The 23,786-nt window shown below is 40.5% G+C and overlaps 1 protein-coding gene across 1 annotated transcript in view; it reads right to left on the bottom strand.

The window, feature by feature from the left end:
• Positions 1–21,978, bottom strand: part of Dcaf10 (DDB1 and CUL4 associated factor 10) — a 41,537-nt gene extending 19,559 nt beyond the window's left edge. Inside the window, exons 1-2 of the mRNA XM_038347370.1 lie at positions 21,222–21,978; positions 11,292–11,405 (exon numbers count right to left, since the gene is read on the bottom strand). Of these exons, the coding sequence (XP_038203298.1) occupies positions 11,292–11,405; positions 21,222–21,775 (668 nt within the window). The 5' untranslated portion in view covers positions 21,776–21,978. The remainder of the gene's footprint in view (positions 1–11,291; positions 11,406–21,221) is intronic.
• Between the last annotated feature and the right edge of the window lie 1,808 nt (positions 21,979–23,786).

Below are 23,786 nucleotides of genomic sequence, written 5' to 3'. Positions count from 1 at the left end.
GAACTGAGATTCCTATGCATGCACTTTATCCACTGAACTATTTTCCCACCCCAGCGCTTTACACTTCTAGACAGGGTTTCTCTGGTCCTGGCTGTCTGGAACTTGCTCTATAGACTAGGCTGGCCCCTGCACTTCTTTCATAATATTTAATACTGTGGTATAAGGAGCAATTTTAGAAAGCTATAAACTCCTTGAAGACAGGGTAAAGAACCTATCATGTGATTAGAGCTGCAGTGCCGAGCACATGTGCTTATTTATTTAATTTACTTAAAGACAGGGTATCATACAGCCCAGGATGGCCTCAAACAATACTGAATTTAGGATTGTCTCACCACAGGAGCAGGTTACCATGCCCAGTTTATGTGGTACTGAAGATCATACACAGGGCTTGATGCATAAAAAGCAATCACTTTGCCAACTAAGCTAGATTTCTAGTTCTATCTGTAAATGTTTATTAAATAAATGAATTAAAGAAATTCATTACCCAGAAGACAAAAACACATTGTTACATAAAACTATTATGTGAAATAAGCAAAATGAAGATAGGTTAGGAAAGAGTACAATGAGAACTGACTGAAAATGAATAGGAACTCCCAGGGGTAAGAAACACAAAGAAAGGTATGTAAAAGATTGCTATATGTGGTTGAGGAGACAAATGGGGAATTTACTGACTTACTGCAGTGATTCCCTGCTGTGGGAGCATATTCTGCTCCTTCACCCAATAGCCTTTAAGAGACCAGGCCCATGTAGGCTGGTATCCCAATGGCTTTTCTCCTCCTTCCCTGCCTTCTATAAACAGGATCTCACTATGTAGACCTAGTTAACCTGAAATTCACTATGCAGACCAGGCTGACCTCAAACTCACTGAGAGCCTCCCAAGTACTGGGATAAAAGGTGTGTACCACCACTTCTGGCCACTTCAAGACTCTTAAGAGAGTGAGATGATTTCATAGGAATTTTAAGATCATTTAGATGACCAGATCCCCAAACTTTTGGGGTTTTATTTTAAAAGTTAAGTAAGATGGAAAAAAAAAATCAACTTTTCAGTATTTGGTAATAAAATAACTAAAGTAATCGTTGCATAAAAGATATTTTAATCTCTAAAATGTAGAAAGAATCTTAGAGTAAAAGTTAATAATTTTGAATTGCATTTACCTTAATGAAAAATTCAATACTTTGACTTTTTCACTCATTTTTCCTCAAAGTATTAACTGATAATTTTTTTATACTGGTAAAGAGAATAAATCATACAGTAGTAAGAGTAGTGTGTAGATAAAGATATTATCTATGGCAATTTTAATCCCAAAATATGTATATGTACAGAAAGTAAAGTATTACGATAGCCCTTGGATACAAGGCCCATTCCTCTGCAGTTAAAACTTAGAATAGCCTAGAAAGCTGTAACTGTTGGGCTGGGATGTAGTTCAGTTGGTAGAGTGCTTGCTTAGTATACATGAAGCAATCCCAGCATGCACTTAGAAGGCAGAAGTAGGAGAATCCTAAATTCAAGGTCATCTGTGGCTATACAGTGAGTTCAAGGCCAGCCAGGGTTATGTGAGGGTTCCGTGGTGTGCTGTCTTAGAAAAGGAAAAGTTATAAGATGTTTCTAACTCTATATTATTTGACAAGTAGGAGCTCCTCTTGCACAAACACTAAAATCTGTCTGAATCAGAACCTTTCAACTGTGCCCTGGATGGACTTCCGTCTGGAAGAGCTAAGCTCTCTATTGAGGAAAACTGGAAAAGGATAAAGGCAACTGAACGTGAATTCTTTTAGGACCTACATCTCATTGTCCAAGTCAAAAACTATTGAATATTTAACAAAACTTAAACTAAAAAAATCAGGAAAAGAAACTCTTATTTATTTAATAACTACATGTAAATTCCTAAAACTGGATTAAATCTTGAGTATTTTTCGGTATAATATCTGCAATGAAATTATGATAGAATATTTTATCTTCCCTCCATATTTGGGGTTTGTTCTATAATGAAGATCACTTTCCCATAAATCCTCAGATTTTATCAGCTGCCCCAAGAGCCAGTGAGATATTCACGAAACTCTAGGTGTCTCCTGTGCCATTATTTCCGTCACTGTTTTTTCTGAAATTTTCCTCTCAGAGCACTATTGCCAGTGATGTTACATGTGCCTTGACCACTTCTCTAGTGTCACTTTCAGGGCTTTGTGAAATTACACATGCATTTCCCCTTAGCTGGCAAATACTACATTTGTCTTACATTGTGTGAAATAAACACAAGAACCCAGGAACAACAAATAGTTAAGTAGATGCTACATTGACTGTTGCCACATCACTGAGTGTACATTCTTAGTTTTACCTTGAGGCTTTCTCCTTACAACCTCATAATTACAGGGATCTAGACTGCTATATGGACTCTTACATCTAAGTATAAATTTCTCAGGAATAAGTAAGCCTACAAAATTTAACATAAACATTTTTCTTAAAACATGAACAGAAATATTCTCAACTATCATTATTATTATTTTACAAAATTAATAATCCACAAAACTAAAAAATTAACTAAAAGACATGACCAAGAATGTACAAAATGACTGCCTTGAATGACACCTCTTCAGTGTTTACAGAGAGGTGGTCTCATGGATCCATGTATAATTTCATTTCTACTACTTCTTGTATATGAAGCCTTGAAGAAATCTCTTTATAAAAGTCATTATTTCCTTATTTCTTAAAACAAATATGGCATCTATCTCACATGAAGACATGATAAACATCAAAGTAGCTGAGGCAGATAGACCACAAGTTCAAGACCAGCCAGACCAGCCAGCCTGGCAAGACCTTACCTCAAAAAACAAATGTAAAAATTTTTAATCAATCTGCGTGTGCGTTTGTGTGTGTCCACGTCTGTGCACCCACTCTATAGTGCACACGTGGAGGTTAGAGACAACATGTGAAGTTGGTTCCACCATGTGGATCCGAGGGATTAAACTCAGGCTGTCAGGTTTGGCAGCAAAGCACCTGTTGTCCCCCACTCATCCAAATTTTTTAAAAATCTTGAACAATAGAGCATATTAAAAGTGTTTTACTGGTTTGACACACAATAAAGACTCAAGAAATGTACGTTAGTATTATCAAGTAGTGCACACTTAAGTTCATGCACCCAGAGACCTTTCAGATCCTTAACCACTTAGGTTACTTGTGCTTCTACACAAACTTCAAAATCCGTTTTCCTAGATTCAAATTTGTAGGCACGTGTGCTGTGGCAGCACGCTGACAGTAGCACATGAGAGTTGACACTGATAAAGAATTCAAACACGTTAGTCAAATGTCACTTTGAGTAGGGGCAAACAACTTGACACAAGTCTATTCTTTTGAGATAAAAGAATTTTCAATTATAAAATATTAGAAATAGAGACAATTAAAATGAATATAACAAACACCTGTGATACCCACCACCCAGCTTTATCAAATTTTAACATTTCGTTATCTTTCAGAATTGTCTGAAAATATGAACATTTGAAGTACATTGTGAGTCCCTCCCCGAGCCCATTCCCCTCCCTCCCTCTCCAGAGGGAACCACTATCCAAAATTTGTCATTCCCCATGCACATGTTTAATACCACGAATTAATATGTATGTATCCATTATTTCCATACTTTTTATATCCAATTTATTCTGGAGATAGTTACTGAGCACCCACCATGTATAATGCACAGTTCTAGGTGCTAGGATAAAACAGAACAAATGCATGCCTTCATCAAGCTTACGTTTGTGAAGCTGTACAATTTTATATAAATGGCATCACACCACACAACTCAATCTACAATTTGCTTTTCTGTCTCATCCTTACACTTCTAGGATGTTTTTGGTTCATTTAACTGATGTATAGTATTCCATTGTACACTAAACTTTATCTGCTTTTCTCTTAACAGATAATCAAGTCATTTCTACCTTCTTTTTTAGTCTAATGCTGTAACGAACCGTCCTCCCTTATGCACCTAATTCACATGGTTAAGGTGTGTATTAATTTCTTAAAAGTATGATGATCTCTAATTTTACCCGGCATTGCTGAACTGTTTGAAAACTTTATTACCCATTTAGACTATCAATATAACTAAGGGTTACTTCTCATCACTGCCAATACCTGTATTTCTTCACTGACAACTGATGAGCTTGAAAACCTTTCAAATGTACTGTGATTCTTTGCATGTTTTGTTGGGAGGTTTAACATACTCAAGATCCTTCTGCTCATGACTGGAAGTATCTTCTATCAGCCTTTATCTTCCCATTACTGTTAGGTTTTCTTTTCTTTCTTCTATCTTTTTCTTTCTTTCTTTCTTTCTTTCTTTCTTTCTTTCTTTCTTTCTTTCTTTCTTTCTCTTTCTTCTTCTTCTTCTTCTTTTTTCTTTTCTCAAGACAGAGTTTCTCTGTGTATTTTGGGAGTCTGTCCTGGAATTCACTCTGTAGACCAGGCTGGCCTTGAACTCAGGGATCCGCCTACCAAGCGCATGCGCCACCACTGCCTGGCTCTGTTAGGGTTTCTGTAACAAAACTACAATGATGTTTTATTTCACTCAGCTGAATTCACTAACCTTTAAAGGTTTATGCTTTTAGGATCTTAAAAATACTTTTTTGGGCTGGAGAGATGGCTCAGTGGCTAAGAGAACTGGTTGCTCTTCTAGAGGACCCGGTTCGAGTCCCAGCACCCACATTCACAACTGTCTGTAACTCCAGTTCCAAGGGGTCCAATACCCTCACTCATATCAACGCACATAAAATTAAATAAATTAGAAAAAAATACTTACTCACACTGAGACGTAAGTATATCTCTAGTTTCTCCTGAAACTTTAAGGTTTGCTTTCAGTCAGGTCTTTAGGTGGAAGTTATTCTCAGCTATGGTGTGAGGATCTGATTTTGTTTTACTTTTCATGAATATAATCAATGTCATCTTTTCCACCAAGTTGCAATGCCTGCTCTTATATAAAATGTTCATATTTCATAGGTCTGCTTCTAGGTGATCTATTTCATTCCACTGTTACATATCAGGAAGGGTTGCTATTCCCACATCTATTCTCCAAAACAACTTCAGCTGTTTCTGGCATACTACTCAACAAAAATGTTTAAATTTAGTTTTATGAAAATCTCTGATGGTATGTATCTTAGTCAAAAGCTCACTGCATTAATAGACTAATTTGGGGAGAGTTAGCTTTTATGGTACTGTGTTTACTTCAGGGAGGAATTACATGTTTGTGGGGTTTTTGTTGTTGTTTTTTTTTCCCAAGACAGTGTTTCTCTGTGTAGCTCTAGCTGTACTGGAACTTGCTTTGTATACCAGGGTGGTCTTGAACTCAAGATGTTCCTGCCTCAGCATCCAAAGTGCTGGGATTAAAGGTGTATACTATCACACCTGTTTTTGTCTTGTCTTTTAAGTGTGTACCCAGGCTGGCCTCAAACTTCTGATCCTTCTGCCTCTACCTCTTTCTGTGAATCCCACCAGCATATGCCACCACAACCAGCATTTGGTTTTTTTTTTTTTTGTTCTGTTTTTTTTGAGACAGGGTTTCCCTGTAGTTTCTAGAGCCTGTCCTGGAACTAGCTCTTGTAGACCAGGCTGGCCTCGAACTCAGAGATCTGCCTGCCTCGGCCTCCCGAGTGCTGGGATTAAAGGCGTGAGCCACCACCGCCCGGCCTGCATTCGTTTTTTAAGCTCAGTCAGCCAGACCAGACTGGCCTCTAACTCAGAGATCCACCTAACTCTGCCTCTAGAGTGCTGGGATTAAGAGCTATGGGTCACCACGCCTGGCTGACTTAACGTTTTTGTTTTACAGGTATCTTGATCCAACTTCCTGATGCTGGCTGGAGGTGTTAGGCTGTATAATAGGATCAGCATGTATGAGCACTGGCTTGTGGTTAACCCCTTTCCTCAATGCTAGTCTAGATTTAGAGTGCTTTATACTGAAGTGAGATCTTTTGGGTTTCAGATTTTATAGTCTTCTAGAAAAACCTTTATATGGAGCTGACCCTAGAATAAAGTCTTCTGTCCCTTGTACTCCTCATTATTGTCAAAACAAAAGCTCGGGGTCACCAGCACTTGGCAGATCTTACAAGGTAAAAGCTGAAGTCCAAACACTACTCATTGTTATAGCTTCTACTTCCTTTGTGGCTCAAGAGTTCCTTTCTTTCCTATTCATTAAACTCTGTATTAAAATGTACATACATGTATATAACTACTTCATTCAACACTTCTTTTATTGGAAATGTTATTCTGGAACCTTTTTAAATGTGCAATCTTAATTCTTCAACAGCTGAGTTTACACTAACTAGCTTTGCCCTCAACTATCAAAACCTCATCACCACTATAAACTAGGCACTTTGTTTCTGTTGTATGATTTTCTTGAGTTTTCCCTTTACTACAAATACTATTACATTTTACCCTTAATTCCTTTGCTGTCATCTGTCCAATACTGATAATCTTAGCTTTCACATTTATTTTCTTAATAAATATATATATATATAAATTATTCCTTTTCTTATTTGTTTGGTTTTCTTATTATTGTTGTTCTGTGTTTTTGAGACAGTCTGTTTAGCCCTGGCTGTCCGAGAACTCATTATATAGACCAGGCTGGCCTAGAACTCAGAGAGATCCTCCTGCCTCCACCTCCCAAGTGCTGAGATTAAAGGCACCACCAGGCCCAGCTCCAGATTGTCTTTTAATTAATATCAATCTATGTTTTCTGTGAAAGATCTAAATTTTGAACTTCAATTTCTTATCCATTCTTTGCTTTAAATTAAAAACAACAACAACAAACTAAGCTTTCCTATTTCAACTGAACTGGCCACGTGTCCTCCCTTTCTAGTGGCCTGGAAACTATAAAATTGTATTTATAAGATTTTTGTTATTCCTTTAAGCATTTTTTTGTGCACACATTTAATTATGTGCTGATCTAAAACTGTCTGAAATTGCTTGATATTTCTGTCTTCTTTTTTTTTCTTTTCTTTTTTTTTTAAATATTTATTTATTATGTATACAATATTCTGTCTACGTGTATGCCTGAAGGCCAGAAGAGGGCACCAGACTCCATTACAGATGGCTGTGAGCCACCATGTGGTTGCTGGGAATTGAACTCAGGACCTTGGGAAGAGCAGGCAGTGCTCTTAACCTCTGAGCCATCTCTCCAGCCCCATCTGTCTTCTTCTTAAACATGATGTGGGTCTTATATTACACCATCCCACACTATAAACTTTCTCTCATTAACCTATTGTTGACACTGTATAAAGTCACATTGTCAAATATGACATCTATAATCCCCACTAGGCTTTCAGACACTTGCTATGTGACCAGTGTGAACTGAGATATGTTCTAAGTATAAAATACACACTGGGTTTTGAAGACAACATTACAAAGTGGAAGTGAGAATTTTGTACTGATTATATGTTGAAATTATAGTATTTTAGAAATATTGGGCTAAATACATTAATATTGCCTTTCTTCAGTAATATAGTCACTAATAAAAATGCAAATTTGGCTAGCATTACATTTCTACTAGACAGTATTTATCTACCCTTAACTGCCTCTTTGTCTTGCTGTTTTGCAATGCAATGCTGAGAATCAAACTCAGGGCCTCCCACATGCTAGGTGCTAGGAGAACACTGACACTGGGCTGCACCTCTAGCACTGTTAACTGTTAGATGGTCTTTCTGTGCTCTGGAACTGTGGGCTGCAAGTGATCTTCCCACTTCAGCTTCATAAGTAGCTGAGGGTACTGGCGCATGCCACTGCTTACTCACTAGCTTACTGCTTTAGGTTTAGTTTTGTTTTAAACACATCAAATGCAGAAGTAGAGGCAAACCCTCAGAATTATATTTCCTGCACTGTTAATAGTTACAGTGAACATTTCACCTAATTAAAATTCCTCGGTCTGGATTATACTTATCTGACATAATGTGGTACATGGCCTTGCCTTATCAAATACACTCCATTTTCTTCTTGTATCAGCTGAGAAGAAACCCTGTCAGTTTACTTTATACTTCTAACTTTACAGCTTTTTAATACTTTTAACTTTTTTTTTTGCTTTTTTTTTTTGTTGTTGTTGTTTGTTTTTTCAAGACAGGGTTTCTCTGTGCAACAGTCCTGGCTGTCCTGGAACTCACTTGGTAGACCAGGCTGGCCTCGAACTCACTGAGATCCGCCTGCCTCTGCCTCTGCCTCCCAAGTGCTGGGATTAAAGGTGGGCACCACCACCACCTGGCTACTTTTAATATTTTTTAATTTTATGTAGGATATCTTTCCTGCTTGTATGTCTGTGTACCACATATGTGTCTGGTACCCACAGAGGCTAGAATGGGGTTCACTGGAACTGGAGATACAGGGGGTTGTGAGCCCCCATGTGGGCACTGGGAATTGAATCCAGACCTTCTGGAAGAGCAAACATCACTCAGCCATTTCTCTATCTCCCACTTAAGATTTAACCTAGAGCTTTACCACAACCTGTCCAGATACAGATTCACCATGACCGTTTTCAGAGTCTAAAGAAACTGGCTCTCTCTTATCACTAAATAGTCTGAACAACTATCAAGTTAATTTCCCAGAAATCTCTGTAACTCATTATTTACAATTAAATAATTAATTTTGAAATAAGCTTCCACTTGAGTCCCAAACTGGCCTCAAATCTGGGATCTTCCAGTTTCCTAAATGCTGGGATTTCAGGTGTGCACCACTATGTCCAGTTTTGTAATTCTTTATATATATTGTAGTTTCTCAGTTAATCTTGTATTTTAATTATATACTCATAACTTTTAATACCTTTTAATCCTTTTTTTGATGTACCGGATGAGTATTTTGGTATTATTTTCCAACTTCCAATTCACTCATCAGTGATAAAGAGTAAAGTTCATCTGATCAATTAAACTTAAAATTTTTTTAATCTATTTAAAATATGTTATTATTGCTTATTTTGCATTTGAGACAGGGTCTCATTAGTTTAGGCTGGCCTCCAACTCAACATATAGTCAAAGATTACCTTAAATCCCTCCCAGTCTTCCTGCTTCCCTCCCAAGTGCTGGGATTACAGGCCTGAGCCACCATATCCAATTTTGTGCAGCATTAAATCCAGGGGCTTCACATATGCTATCCAAGAACTCTCCCAATTAAGCTACATCCCCAGCCCCCAATTTTTTTTTTAATTTTGGTGCTAGAGATTGAACTCAGAGTCTCACATATGCTAAGCACACACTTTACTTCTGACCTACATTTCAGCCCAAAACTGGAACAACACCCCTTCAAGTGTCAAGTCTTTTGGGGTTTTGTTGTTGCTGCTGCTGTTTTCCCTAGCAATGTTATGAGATCCAGCTCAGGACCTTGCACATGCTAAACAAGTACCCTATCACTGAGTTAAGGCCCTAGCTATACCCCCCCCTTTAGAATACAATTATGTAGGAACATTTTTAATTTCTTTGTGTTCTAATCAGTTCTTTACTATATAAACCTGCTTTCATCTTTTAATGTATACTCTTAGTGTATACATTAAAGATAATGAAGAGTATACTTTACCTCTTTAAGCATCCAAAAAGGTTTTAAAGGTCTCCCAATCAATGGAATACTATGCAGCTGTTAAAAAGAATAAGATCATTCCATGGATACTAATATGAAATGATCTCTAAATATGTTCAGTTGAAAAGGCCAGGAATATAATAGTATGTGTAGAATGCTACCATTTATATAAAAGTGTGAGGTATATGTGTGTATGTGTATATTTATATGCTTGCACATGCATAAACTATCTCAGAAAAGATAGCAAATTAGTAATAGTGGTTGCCTCTGGGGAGGGAAACTGGGTGGCCAGGCGACAGAGGTGGAAATAGACTTACTTTTCACTGTTTACCCTTTTGTACCTTTGAATTTTGTACCACGTGCATGTATTACCTAGTCAAAAAAAAAATAAATAATTTATTTTTAAAAATAAAGTCTTTGTTGGACTACTTACTCCATAAAGTTAATTTCATCCAGAGAAATCCCTGTTCTGGTGGTCTGAATTTGTTGTATTAATATTAGATGTCTTCATGAATGTTGAAATTTTGGTTATAGGCTTGAGTGGGAAAAGTTAACTTTTTTCTTTCCCTTCCTATTTAAGGGTTTTAGAATTACCTCTACTTGGCCATCTGGGCCCCTAGTCTATCACCAGGTTTTAAACAACATTTCAGGGCTCCAGTTTCATGGTAATATTAGAAATAACACACATACACATCCAGTCACTGGCAAATACCTTCACTCAATTTCTGTCATGAGGCTGTGTCTTTATTAGCTAAAACCTCCAGCCCCAGGAGCAAAACAGCTTTTTCTTTCTTCAGCCTTTCATAAATGAGACAGATATTTCAGCTAATGGCTTCATGTGGTGATTGTGGCTCTGGGTCTTTCTGCACACAAAACTCCTCAGTGGTTTTAATCTTTTTAACTGATAAGATCATAACCAGGTATCAGTGCTGCAGTGAAAGCCCAGAATCCTGTAGCTTCAGCCATGTGCAAATCTCAGGTCTGTCCTCTCTGATCAGAGGTGCTGACATCTGTTCTGGAACCTAATTGCAACTTTGTACTACTTATTCTCTGGTTCTGCATGTATGTGTCAGTGGAGTTACATCAAAACAAAGTATGCTACCTAAACTACAAGTAATTTTTATATTTCCTTTTTAGGTAACATTGAAAGTAATAATTATAAAATACAATTTCACTTCATATAGTTTAGAAAATAGAAAATTAATGGTAAATTATCCAATTTAAACTATTGTTAGGAGTTAAAAACAATCTTTTAATCTTCTATATCATTTCATACTTGTATAATTTGCATGACTTTAATTTACATAATCCCAAACATTTGTCTATAGTGTTACATAATCTCTACAATCACCATTTTAAGGACTGCAGATTAATCCACTGAACTATTCACCTGTAATTTACTTCACAAATCACTGAATAGGGAAGGAGCTAGCATCCAAGGATGTTACAAAGATGTTTCTCTCCATGTGTTTTCTCTCAATACTCTGGATGTGGGTGTGGCATGACTGTGAGAGATGGTAAGCCAATGCAGAAGTGGCTTAAGTACATGGCTAAGGTTCATAGTGATGACCTTGACATACAAAGAGGAAAGAAAACAATTGCATGGAAGTAAATAATATATTGCAGAAGAGTTCCAATCCAAAAAAATCATTAAAAGTAAAATTTGCAATTATAAGTTTTGCAATTGGGTAATGCACGACATATTCTCATAACTTGCAAACCAGATTACAAATCACACTAAAATCTCGTTATTTACCAGCACACTCACCTGATATTATTCACACAGTCTTCATGCGCTTCAGAAAGGGTTTTTATGTGCTTTGAAGAAATAGGGTCAAAAAGCAGAACTTCAGTCTGTTCACAAGCAACTGTCAGCACTGACCTGAAAGGAAAGAACACACCTCTTGTTTACCTTTCTAAGACTCTCTGGTTCACTTATAATTATACATAGTATAGATAAATTTTTCTCTGGGAATTTAGTAGAGTGAAGTAATTATTAACAAATATAGAGAGACATAAAAGATATGCTTCACTGTAAAAAGGAGATATTGAAAGCAACCTAATTTAACATGAGAGAATGAGTATTTTATAACTGTCCTACTACTCATGAGGGAAATATCTCAAACCCCAAGCGGATGTCTGAAAGTCCAAATCGTAAGGAACCCTACACAAACTGTCTCCTTCCCGTACACACTCATGAAAAAGCTTATTTAAAAGTTAGACTCAGTAAATATTAACAAGTATAATCAAGCATGACAGTTATAACTACATGGTGGTACATGCTACACAAGTGTATTCACTCTCAAAGCATATTATCCAGCTGCAGATCTTAGCAGCCTTGCATGGTTGTTTTGTTTGTTGTTTATGTTGTCAAGTGGAGAACTTCCAGTCTTTGCAGTTGCAGGATGAACCCACCCTATGGCTGCTCTCTGGCTCTCCAACTGTCAGCACCACTACTCTTGTGCTCTGAGGTCTTACTACCCAAAATAACAGCTACACTGTGAAACCTGAGTTTTGGTAACCGAGAGCTCCCAAGTGACTTACAATGCGTTCTTGCACATAGTATGGATAGAGTAAAAGGGGATGCTCCATGTGGAACAGAGTGGAATGATAAGCGATTTCATCAAACTATGAAGAATGGCATGAAATGTAAAACTTGAGCTATTTCTCAATTTTTTTCATATGCTTTTTGTGTACTTCGGTTTATTAGAGGTAATGCAAAGTGAGGTCATGAATAATGGGAAATTCTGGCCGGGCGGTTGTGGTGCACATCTTTAATCCCAGCCTTGGGGGAGACAGAAGCAGGAGGATCTCTGTGAGTTTGAGGCCAGCCTGGTCTACAAGAGCTAGTTCCAGGACAGGCTCCAAAGCCACAGAGAAACACTGTCTCGAAAATCAAAACAAATAATAACAACAACAACAACAACAACAACAATAATAATGGGAAATTCCTTTTCAGACCTTAACAAAAGGACAGTGTGGGGTTTTGAATTTAGAATAGTCACCAATCCTCATAGGTTCATACAGAGTGCCATACTCAGGAAGTATGACCTCATTGGAGGAAGTTTGTCACTGGAAGGTGGGCTTTGAGGTTGCAAAAGCCCAAGCCAAATTCAGTGACTCTTCTTGCTGCCTGTGAATCCAGATGCAGAACTCAGTTTTCCCATTCTCCTATTAGTTAGTGAAAGACCTGGATAAATCCAGATCCCCCAGCAGGAAAAAAATAGAACCAAAAATCTAAGCAGGGAGAGAAGTCAGAAATCTACGATTAGCCGGTTCAGTAACTGTGTTTCAGGAACTAGCTGAAGATAAAGTTAGATTGTAATCTTGAGAATAATCTTGAGAAACAGGGAGTTCCCCCTTGTGATTATCATTGGTATTTTTTGGAATATTGTTTCAGGAACTAGCTGAGAATAATCTTGAAAAACAGGGAATTGCCCCTTGTGATCATTACTGGTATTTTCGGAATTATCTAAGAAGCCCTCCCTACCCCCTTTGGATCACTGGGGTGTGGTTTCTTCCCTTAAAAACCCCTTCTTCCAGTGACTCGGGGTTGAACTTCTCCCCTGCATGGGTTATGATTCTCGGCCCCAATGCACTGGTACCTATCAAATAAACCTCGTGTGATTGCAGCAAGGACAATCTCTCATGAGTTAGTGGGGGGGGGGGGGGGCGAGGGTCGTGTTATTCCGAGAATTGAGGGAGAGTCTCCCCACATCAGGGGTTTTGCATTAGGCAGACTTACAACCTCAGAGGAGGACAGCTTACAAACTTTTAATTAGATAGTCAATGGCTAAGGCCTTAATTATAATATTCTTATTGGAGACCTTGAGCCACTAGGTAAAATTCTTAAAGGGAGCAATAAGCCATTTTCCAATAGAGAGTTTATAAAAGTCGCCAGTCAGGTACTCAAGCAGGTAAAATATAGAACAACAGGTAAAGTATACAATAATCTACAAGCACAGTATATTAATTATGAATCAGCTATGGCGAGTGTGTGTATTAAGTACAAAACATTCTACAACAGTTTTATGAAGAAATAAAATGCTTTTTGACTACACCTTGTTTTTGTCAGTTAAGATATTAAACTCTTAATTTAGAGCAGTAGCCTGTCTGGTACAAAAGAGCAAGATGAAATCTGGGAGATGATTTGACAGAATATTGACTATAATCAATGTTTCTTATACTAAGCAATAGATTAATTAATAATTTTAAAATAGTAATTCTTGAACAATTGTGTTTGCTCAATTCAAAGACCAGAATAATAATCTTTTCCCAGATGATCGTTGCTGCAATTCACACAACTGTATTTTGCTAATGTTATAGCTAAAAATCCCTTAAAGGATTTTATACTAAATTTTACAAATGGGTCTTCCATTGGAAGAACTGCATATATGGTTAATAATAATAAAAAAATTGTAGAGCGTACCATGACTCCTTGAAAACAACTTATAAAAGTTGCAGACAAATCCTGATGCAAACAGATCTGACATGATGGCACCAAGGTGACCTTTACTAAGGCAAGGTAAAAAAGCCCTTGCAATAAATTATAAAAAGACCCGACCTATATATATTTGGGGTTGAGGATGTGTTTGTACTTTTTTCACAGAAAGAAAATGAAGCTGGACCTGATGATGTTGTAGCTGCAAACACCCCATAAAGAAGTTTGAGAAACAAGTTGGAGAGGAATCCTTGATCCAGTCTTCCCTGTCCCCATGGAGAGGAGGGCCTGATGGCAGGACCTACTAAGCCACTCTACACTTCAGGGTGTCATTCCGCCTCCAGAGAGTGTGCACAAAGAGACCTCGCTGAGATAATTGCCAAGAGGTGCTTCAGGTGGCTGAATCCAGCTCACCTCACCCAGGACTCCCACCTGCCCTGAAGCACAGGTGCTGAGCTGCCAGACACAGATGCCCTGCTGAGATGACCTGACCATGGCGACTACAATCTGCTGCAGTTTGAATCCTGTTTGCTTTGGAGCTAATATGCAGACTAAACATCTGACTGTTTTAATCTTTGGGACACAGAACTCATTTTGATTAAAATATTAACCCCTCTTCACTTAAGAAGGGGGCAGACTTGGGGTTTGACTGTTGCTCAGAGACTAGAACTGGTGTTTGATGACAACAATGTCTGTCATTGTACTGTTACTGGAATTGACCTAATGATATTTGTAATTGCTTATAGATGTTGAGAAGAGTTTGACACACCCTATAAAATGTTTGGGTTTAATGCATATGTTAAAAATTTTAGATTTTGAACCCTTTGCGCTGCCCTAAAAGAAAAATGTTTCTATACTGGTCACACTGGGATAGTTAGAGACTGGTCACACTGGGATAGTTAGAGACAATTTTGCTAAGGTCAGAAAAAGATTTTCTACGCTCTAGTGTAGAAAAAAGCAGAGAGAGCAAGAGGAGGGATGTTTTCCCCTGGGTCACCACCCTCTTACCCTTCCCTTTTGGGATCCCTTTTAGGATTTTTATTAATGGCTTTTGACCCTTGGGCCCTTAATAGGCTCACTAAGTTTATTTGCTAACAGGTGGCATCCAAGCCCATTCAGGCCCATTATCACCAGCTTGATCTGGCTAATGGTGGGCTAGAAGAAGCCCCTTAAGAGCGAGTCTCCTATAGGAGCCACATAAAACCTAGAGATATGTGTGTCTGTCCACGACAGACATGGGTACCAGCAGAAGGGGTGCTAGACAAACTGCAGGGAGAAGACCATGCATTCTGTCTCTGGGTCCGAGGAACATGCCTGATTGCATAGAGGTTGATGTCCAGAGTTATTGATATAAAAACCTAGACCCTCTCCTCCCCAAAAAGACATCTGTAACTCTGAAAAGAAAATTCTTTCACCAAGTTGGAAAGAATTTTCCCCCACCAATTAAACATGGAAGGATAGGGCTTCTGTTCCCACCCCCACTGGTTAATGCCTGCTCATCTACCAGATGACCTTTAACTGGCCTCACTCTAATACTTAAAAAGGGCGGAACTGCCTGAAGCAAAGACCCGTATTTTGAGATCTGCATTTTGTTTACAGCCATCTTAAATTCACAAGTAAGATATTCACCTTTGCTGGCAAGTTCCTGGAGCTAGGAAATTAGCCTACTGAGACCTGCAGGCACCAGGTTTTTAGGAAACATTAGCATTTTCCTTTGTTAGTCAACAATCACAGACCCTCAGTATTTACTTATCAGCTAGGGACTTCTCCAGGCCTGAATTCCAGCAGACCTGACACACCTCCCTTCCCCCTAGGTCTGCTATGTAACAGCTTCTGAGAAAAAATAAACTCGGCGGTTTGATCAGAAATACCGTCTTGCCATCATTCGTGTCTCTCACCTCTCCATTCCTCTCCCCTAGGTTTATCAGGGACCACCGTTCGTATCCCGCAGGCCAGGATATATAGCACCATATCTGCCGAGTGCTGCCATGTTCCTTCCCAGGACAGTGGACTGAATCTCTGAAACTGAAGCAAGTCCAAACTAAATGTTTTCTTTTATAAGAGTTGTCATCTGAGATCTCTCTTCTCTGTGTCCGGTCGTGTCTGGTAGTCCGCAAATAAAGCTCTTGCCCATGTAGTCATGGCCTCCCGAAACACACATATCAGAAAGCTGGCCCTTGACTTCACAGTCACTGTGGTGGTGGAGGCATATTCAAGAAAGTCAATCTTTCAGACCAGAGAGGGAAGTACATGGTCCTCTTTTTCTACCTGAAGGACTTCTCTTTCGTGTGCCCTACAGAGATCATTGCTTTTAGCAACCACGGTGAGGACTTCCAAAAGCTGGGCTGCAAGGTGCTCGAAGTGTCTGTGGATTATCTCAGCTCATGAAAAGTTGGCTTTGCATGAAATATGAGACAAAACTAAAATGCCACAAAGGAAAGAGTCATTTGTCTGATTTAATCTAATTATCCTAGTAAGGTAAAAGTCAGCTCCCTTTCAGTACATTTTATAGAAACTGATGAAGAAATGCATTATTTGGTTTTTATCTTCTCCCCTACCCTAAGTTTTCTCATGCATATTCGCTTACAACTAACTTTTTCATTTAAATACATTTTGAAGATGATTGTGGTGGTGCATGCTTGTAATTCCAGCACTCAGAAAGTTGAAGCAGGAGGTTTAACCCAATTCAAGCCCAGCCTGGACTACAATAATTGTTCAGGGCTAGCCTCAGCCAAATAGTAAGCCTCTATCTCAGAACAAAACCCTCACATATGTGTATATGTGTATGTATGTATGTATATACACAAACATATATACATATATAAAAAAGTTTTTTATATATAAAAGTTTTTTGGGGTGGCTAGCTAGAGAGATGGCTCAGTGGTTAAGAGCATTGGCAGCTCTTCTAGAGGTCCTGAGTTCAATTCCCAGCAACCACATAATGGCTCATAGTCATCTATAATTGGATCTGATGCCTTCTTCTGGCATGCAGGTGTACATGCAAATTGAGTATCATATATATAAAATAAAAAAGTTTTTCATTTCCATATTAAGTACCAGATCTCATTATAGATGGTTGTGAGCCACCATATAGTTGCTGAAAATTGAACTCAGGACTTCTGGAAGAACAGCCAGTGTTCTTAACCTCTGAGCAATCTCTCCAGCCCAATGATTACATTTTAAATCTAATACTTGTTTAATCTTTATGTTCTCACCATTATGATATAACTTAGTCACTTCAGTAATTATCTGCCTTCAAGTCAATTTTATTCTCCTTTTATTTATTTTTTTTTCCTTTTTTTTTATTTATTATGTATACAATATTTTTTGTCTGTGTGTGTGCCTGAAGGCCAGAAGAGGGCGCCAGACCCCATTACAGATGGTCGTGAGCCACCATGTGGTTGCTGGGAATTGAACTCAGGACCTTTGGAAGAGCAGGCAATGCTCTTAACCACTGAGCCATCTCTCCAGCCCTATTCTCCTTTTAATATAGTTTACCAGTTTTAGAATATTGGATATATTTTAATTATTTTCCTTTGTAATGTCCACCTTTTGAAATAGGGTCTTGATATAGTCTGAACTAATGGGTCCAACTGGTCCTCCTGCCCTCAGATTCCTGGCTGGAGCTTTTTTGTTTGTTTTTTTCACTAGAACATTTATATTTATTATACTTAGTAACATTTGGATTTATTTTCAGCTATTCTTTGTGCTTTTTATCTATTATACTTCATCAATGTGGGAGGGTCCTGAGATTAAATTCTCATGCTAGGCAAGTGCTTTACCACTGAAGAGTAATCAGCAGCTCTTTGTTTTCTGTCCTTTTCTTCCCTTTTTATGTCTGCATATGTGGTAAGCTTGTGTGCGTGCGTGTGTGTGTGTGTGTGTGTGTGTGTGTGTGTGTGTGTGTAGACCAGAGGCTACCTCTATTGCTCTCTACCCTATCTTTTAAAGTTTTACTTATTTAATGTGTGTGTTTTGCCTGTATGTATGTATGTGTGCCACATATGTACATAATGGATTCCCTGGAACTGGAGTTACAGACAGTTTTGAGCTGCCTTGTGGGTGCTGGCCCCTTCAAGAGCAGCAAGTACTGGCCGTCCAGCCTCTCTACTTTGTTTGAGACAGTTTCTCACTGAACATGGAGTTCACTGTTTTGCTACAATAAATGGCCAGTTAGCCCAAGGAACATCCTCTCTCTTTCTGAAAGTTGCTGGGTTATAAATGTGAGACACCACACCCAGTCTCCATGTGGATGCTAGTGCAAAAATGAGGTCCTAGTGTGCACAGCAAGCACTTTACCCAGTGAGCCACACCTTACCTTACCTTATTTTTGTAATCTTTTCCCAAGTTACAACCTTTTTTTGTGTGTGGTTATTTGAGGCAGGGTTTCTCTGTGTAGCCTTGGCTGTCCTGAAACTCAGGCTATAAACCAGGCTGTCCTTGAACTCACAGTTACGCCTGCCTCTACCGCCCAAGTGCTAGGATTAAAGGTGTGCACCAGCACCACCCAGCTTGTTACTATATACTTTTTTCTTTACCAGTTTGGAAGAAAATGATCTATTCTTTGCTTTCTTGAAATTGTAATACAAATACTTATTAAAGTCTCTTAAGTTATTGTGGAGACATATGGATGCATGTGCATGTCAGACGACAACAGTGGAAACAGTTCTCTCTTTACCTTCACGTGGGTTCCAGGGATCAGACCTCAGACCAACAGGCTTGCACAGCAAGTACCCTGACTTGCTGACCGTTTCATGGTCTGAATACCAGAATAATTACTTCTTAAAAATGTTTCTGGGGCTGGTGAGATGGCTCTGTGGGTAGAGGCACTTACCAACAAGACTGACTACCTGAGTTCCGTCCCTGGGACCCATGTAATGGAAGAAAAGAATGATTCCCATGGGTGTCCTCTGACCTCCATACATGTGCCTCCACATGTAAGTCATGGAATGCACATGAATCTTTTTTTATTATTTATTTATTTATTAGGTATACAATACTCTGTCTGTGTGTCTGCCTGCAGGCCAGAAGAGGGCACCAGACCTCATTACAGATGGTTGTGAGCCACCATGTGGTTGACTGGAATTGAACTCAGGACCTTTGGAAGAGCAGGCAGTGTTCTTAACCTCTGAGCCATCTCTCCAGCCCATGCACATGAATCTGTATGAATATGTGATGCCTTTAATGCAAGCACTTGGAAGGCAGAAGGAGGGGAATCTCTGTGACTTCAAGGCCAGCTTGATCTACATAGTTAAGTATCAGGGCAACCAAGATTGCTGTGAGAGACAAAATAAATACACAAACAAATTTCTCTGAAGAATGAAGAACACAGTTAAATAAGAACTATATGTAATATCCCTCAATCTAGCAGCCCTGGCATTTGAGTTAAATTTTTATATGTAATTCTAGGATCATCATTTTCTATTTAAAATTCTACCTCCAGAGAATCAATATAACTACTTCTTAAATCCTAAAAGTTCAGTTTGGTAAAACTGAGCTACAAAACAGAGAGGCATAGACAGTATTTGGGGGTGAGGGGAAAGCTTTAAGAATAGCGCATAAAGGGGGCTGGAGAGATGGCTCAGTGGTTAAGAGCACTGGCTGCTCCTCCAAAGGTCCTGAGTTCAATTCCCAGCAACCACATGGTGGCTCACAACCATCTGTAATGGGGTCTACTGCCCTCTTCTGGCCTGCAGGCACACATGCAGTCAGAATATTGTATACATAATAAATAAATATTTAAAAAAACAAAAACAAATAAGTATTTTTAAAAAGAATAGCGCATAAAGGAAGAAGGTTCCATGAATAAGCTTCAACTGAAGTTTCTATTCTCATTAGTTTTCTTCCAGATTCATGTACACTCACTGCTAAAATGCCAGCCAACTACCATAAGGAAACACTGCAGAGATTCTAGAACCAGGTATAATTAGGAAGAAACACTCTCTGCCTGGCAGTGGTGGTGAATCCCAGCACTCGGGAGGTAGATCTCTGTGAGTTCGAGGCCAGCCTGGTCTACAAGAGCTAGTTCCAAGACAGGCACCAAAGTTACAGAGAAACCTTGTCTCAAAACAACAACAACAGCAACAAAAAACCCAAAAAACATTCTCATCAATGAACTAGAACAAGTTTTACTTGCTCAGTAACTGTGTTCCCAGGCTTCTCAGCATATTTGAGGTCTTTCTTCCTTGAAAATTTTGTTTCATTATTTCCATTTCCTAACATTCTATGCTAATATGGCCCTTCAGCATAAGTCCACATTCCTATGAAATACGTCTATTCTTTACCCAGCAGTCTTGAATCATGTGGCTCCTGCAATTTTTTTTTTCCTGATCTTGATCCAGGCGTCACTTTTTCAGGGTAGCCTAGCTCAACAGGCTTTAAGCCTTTATCTCAATTTGTAGGTGTACAATGTACACCCACAGAATCTCACATCCAATTGAACTAATAGAGCCTCGGCTCAATAAAAGGAGTGTCATTAGCTAGTTTTACTCACTGCTGTTATCCATGCTTGCAACCTATCAAGCGTTCCAGGGGCATCTGGTTAATGAGGGACTGAGTGAACGAACGCATTAACTAACCAGAGACTAGTAACTGGGAGGCCGGATGTGCTAAGAATGCTAGTAATTATGTCATCTTAAGGTGAAACCATGAACAGTGTCTTTCCTCTGATTGGCTTGAACTTGTCCACGCACAAGATAAAGTATTAAATAGACCTCGGAGAGTTTTGAAATTGTCCTATAGCTTAAACTGAACCAAGAGTAAACAAACGTCAGTTTAAAAAGAAAACAAGTTGGGTACCCTTAACCCAAGGATATAGTCTATGCCACAAATGGCCCAAACACCGAGAAACGTATTTATGCAGTGTCTTAGTATCTTTCTAGAGCTTTCGATTGTCTGCTCATGGCAGGATTTGGCACAAGGTCTAAAGATTCTGGAGGCTTCCTATCTTGAACACTTTTAACACAAGCTCGGCTCACAGAAAGGCCAGCTGAGGATAACAGCGGAACGGTGGGCATTTAAAGGGCATTTACTGAGTGCCTACGGTGCACCAGGCATTCCTCCTTATGGAGCAGCTCTGACAGACCAGCAACGAGCCTCCAGGACCCCCAAGGGCAGCACTGAGCCTGCCTACCTCAAAAGGCCAGGGTGGGGCTCACAGGTGACAAACAACGTACTCCCGCAGGTAGCAGGGACACGAAGGCCGGCGGCCTCAAACCGACCTGAGCGGAGGGAGGCAGCGGCGGCGCAGGCGCTTACCCGTCGGGCGAATACTCGAGGTTGAAGACAGCCCCGTGGGTGCGGGTGCTGAGGTACACGGAGTCTGCAGGGTGGATGGAACCATACAGGTTTGTCATCGTGCGGAAGTTGTCCCGCGCCGGGTCCACGAACAGCCCGCGGCCGAGGCTCCGCTCCCTCAGCCACCCGAACAGTCGGGCGCCAGGGCCGCCCAGGCCCGCGCCGAGGCCCTGCCGGCTCCGGTGGCCGGCCCTGCAGTCTGGCCTCGAGCGCCTGCGCGGCGAGGACGACGGTGACAGCTCGGCCTGCGCTGCAGCGGCCGACAGCTCCAGAGCTCCGGGGGCCGCGAGCTCTCCCGCACGCTCGGCCGACGAACGCGCGGGGCCGCCCGGGAGGCGAGGGCTCCGGGCTGCGGGCGGGGGAGGGGCCGCGTCAGCTCCCTGCTGCTGCTGGGGCGCCGGCCGCGGAGCTGGAGAGGGCGGTCTGGAAGCTGCCGCCGGCCCTCCGAGAGGCGGCGGCTCCTCAGCTCCAGCCGCCCCGTCCCCGCCCGGGCTGTGGGGCCCGAAGGGAAACATGACCAACACCCCCGCCCCCTATTCCGGGCCGCTGTCCCGCCGCCCGACAACTCAGCGCTCCCGCTCCAGCCGCCACTTCCGGGTGCCGCGTCCTAAATCCGCCGGCTGGGAAACCCGCGTCACCGCTAGGCTGCCCTCCGTCGGGGACCGAAAAGCAGGGACACCGCCGAGTCGGGAGCGTCCCTGTTCAGGAGGACTGTGAGGTCAGGAGCGACTAGCCCTCTGTGAGCAAGGTCGGACGCACAGAACCAGCTACAAGCGGCTGAGTCGAGTCGGCCCACAGCTGTCAGGGAGCACGACTGGCTGTGTGCCTGACCAGTCCGACGAGACTGGGTCGGATTACCTACTGCTGTCCCTACGAGATTGGGCGGGGTGAGGGGGGTGGGTGCATTACTCTATTATATGTAGGTCACACGGTAAGTCTCATGGCGCACTGCCTACTCAGCCTAGAAGTCTAAAGATTCAAGAACATTTGCAGGTGAAAAGCACTAGACTGTACAGTGCCTAGAATAAAGGACTCTATATCGGTGCCTTAAATATCTGCCCAAACCCGCTTTCTCCCTGCTCATACTGCATCTGCTGAGCACTGCACGAAGGATCTTCCTCACTGCTACAGCTGAGTACAAATAACCTGTTTTGGGGAAAGCGTTAACAAGGAATGGGGGTTTTCAGTGCAAGGAACCTTAGTTCTCAAATAGGAGAGCTTGAGGGAAAAGAAAAGGCAGACATACAAGAACTGACAAGTTTTCTAGGTCTTGTTAAGGGCAGCGTTGTAGGAAGTTCACATTTGGTGACTGTAATGGTAAACCTGGAGGAAGACAGACCTGGAAGACGTCTGGAGGGAGGTAATTAGTCAGTCAATGGCTGAACTGTCCGCAGAAAATCAGTAAGTCTTTATTTAGTTTGTACTGGCTCCAGATAATCAGATTTCACAGTTCAGGGATTCAACATGAAAAACATACCAAAGTCCCAAAGCCATTTAAGAGCTGTTCACAGACGGTAGGTATGGTTCAGTGGTGGAGCGCTTGCCTAGCATGTGTGAAATCCTGACTTTAAACCCCTAGCACTGTAGAGAAGACAAAACAAGTGTTCACTGGTACAAATTCGAGACAAGTGGCAACACAGAGAATAAGTAATTTAGTAATGCCTTGTTTTTAAACGTTTTTTTTTTTTTTGTTTTTTGTTTTTTTTTTTTTTTGGTTTTTCGAGACAGGGTTTCCCTGTAGTTTCTAGAGCCTGTCCTGGAGCTAGCTCTTGTAGACCAGGCTGGCCTCGAACTCAGAGATCCGCCTGCCTCTGCCTCCCGAGTGCTGGGATTAAAGGCGTGCGCCACTACCGCCCGGCTTAAACGTTTGTATTTAATATGTGAGCACTCAATTATTCCAAATATTTTTTTACTCAAACCTAAAATATGAGCATATTACACATGACTAAGATTCTATAACATCAAGAGGGGTGGGAGTGGGAACTGGGATAGGTATGTAAAATGAGAAAAGATTGTTTTAAAAAATTAATAGTTAAAGATTCTGTAACATCAGTAAAAAAAACTGAGAAGGCACTGAAATAGAACTAAATTTAGCTGCACCTGTTCCTGTGGGCCCATATTAGAGTCTAATCGCACAGCCATGTTAATAAGGAGCCGACGTCAGATCAGTCTATCGACCAATTTCCAGGTAATACCATTTGGAAAGCTAAAAGATTTTCAACTTTAGCCAAAATTCAATTAGATGTCTACTCATATTTAAAGCATCATGGGAATTCATTTGCCTTATAGTCCTTTTGGGTCACAATGGAAGCAAATAATCAACAAAGGCTTTCTGAACTGCGTCCCCAAGTCTCAAGTGTCACATGTTCCTGGACACTCAAGGACTTCATCAGGCAGGTGGGGAACAATTTTTTTTCTCTAACCAACAACTAGATGTTTTTGTATTTATTTTTGATTGCTATCCAATGGGTGTCTTCTAATGCAACCTAACTGAAATGATAAATACTGGCCTTTCCTGTCAGGCTT

This window comes from Arvicola amphibius, chromosome 11, assembly GCF_903992535.2.
Source record: "Arvicola amphibius chromosome 11, mArvAmp1.2, whole genome shotgun sequence".
Classification (NCBI taxonomy): Eukaryota; Metazoa; Chordata; class Mammalia; order Rodentia; family Cricetidae; genus Arvicola; species Arvicola amphibius.
The sequence above is the reverse complement of the archived record's forward strand: the minus strand, read 5'-3'. Positions and strand labels throughout refer to the sequence as shown.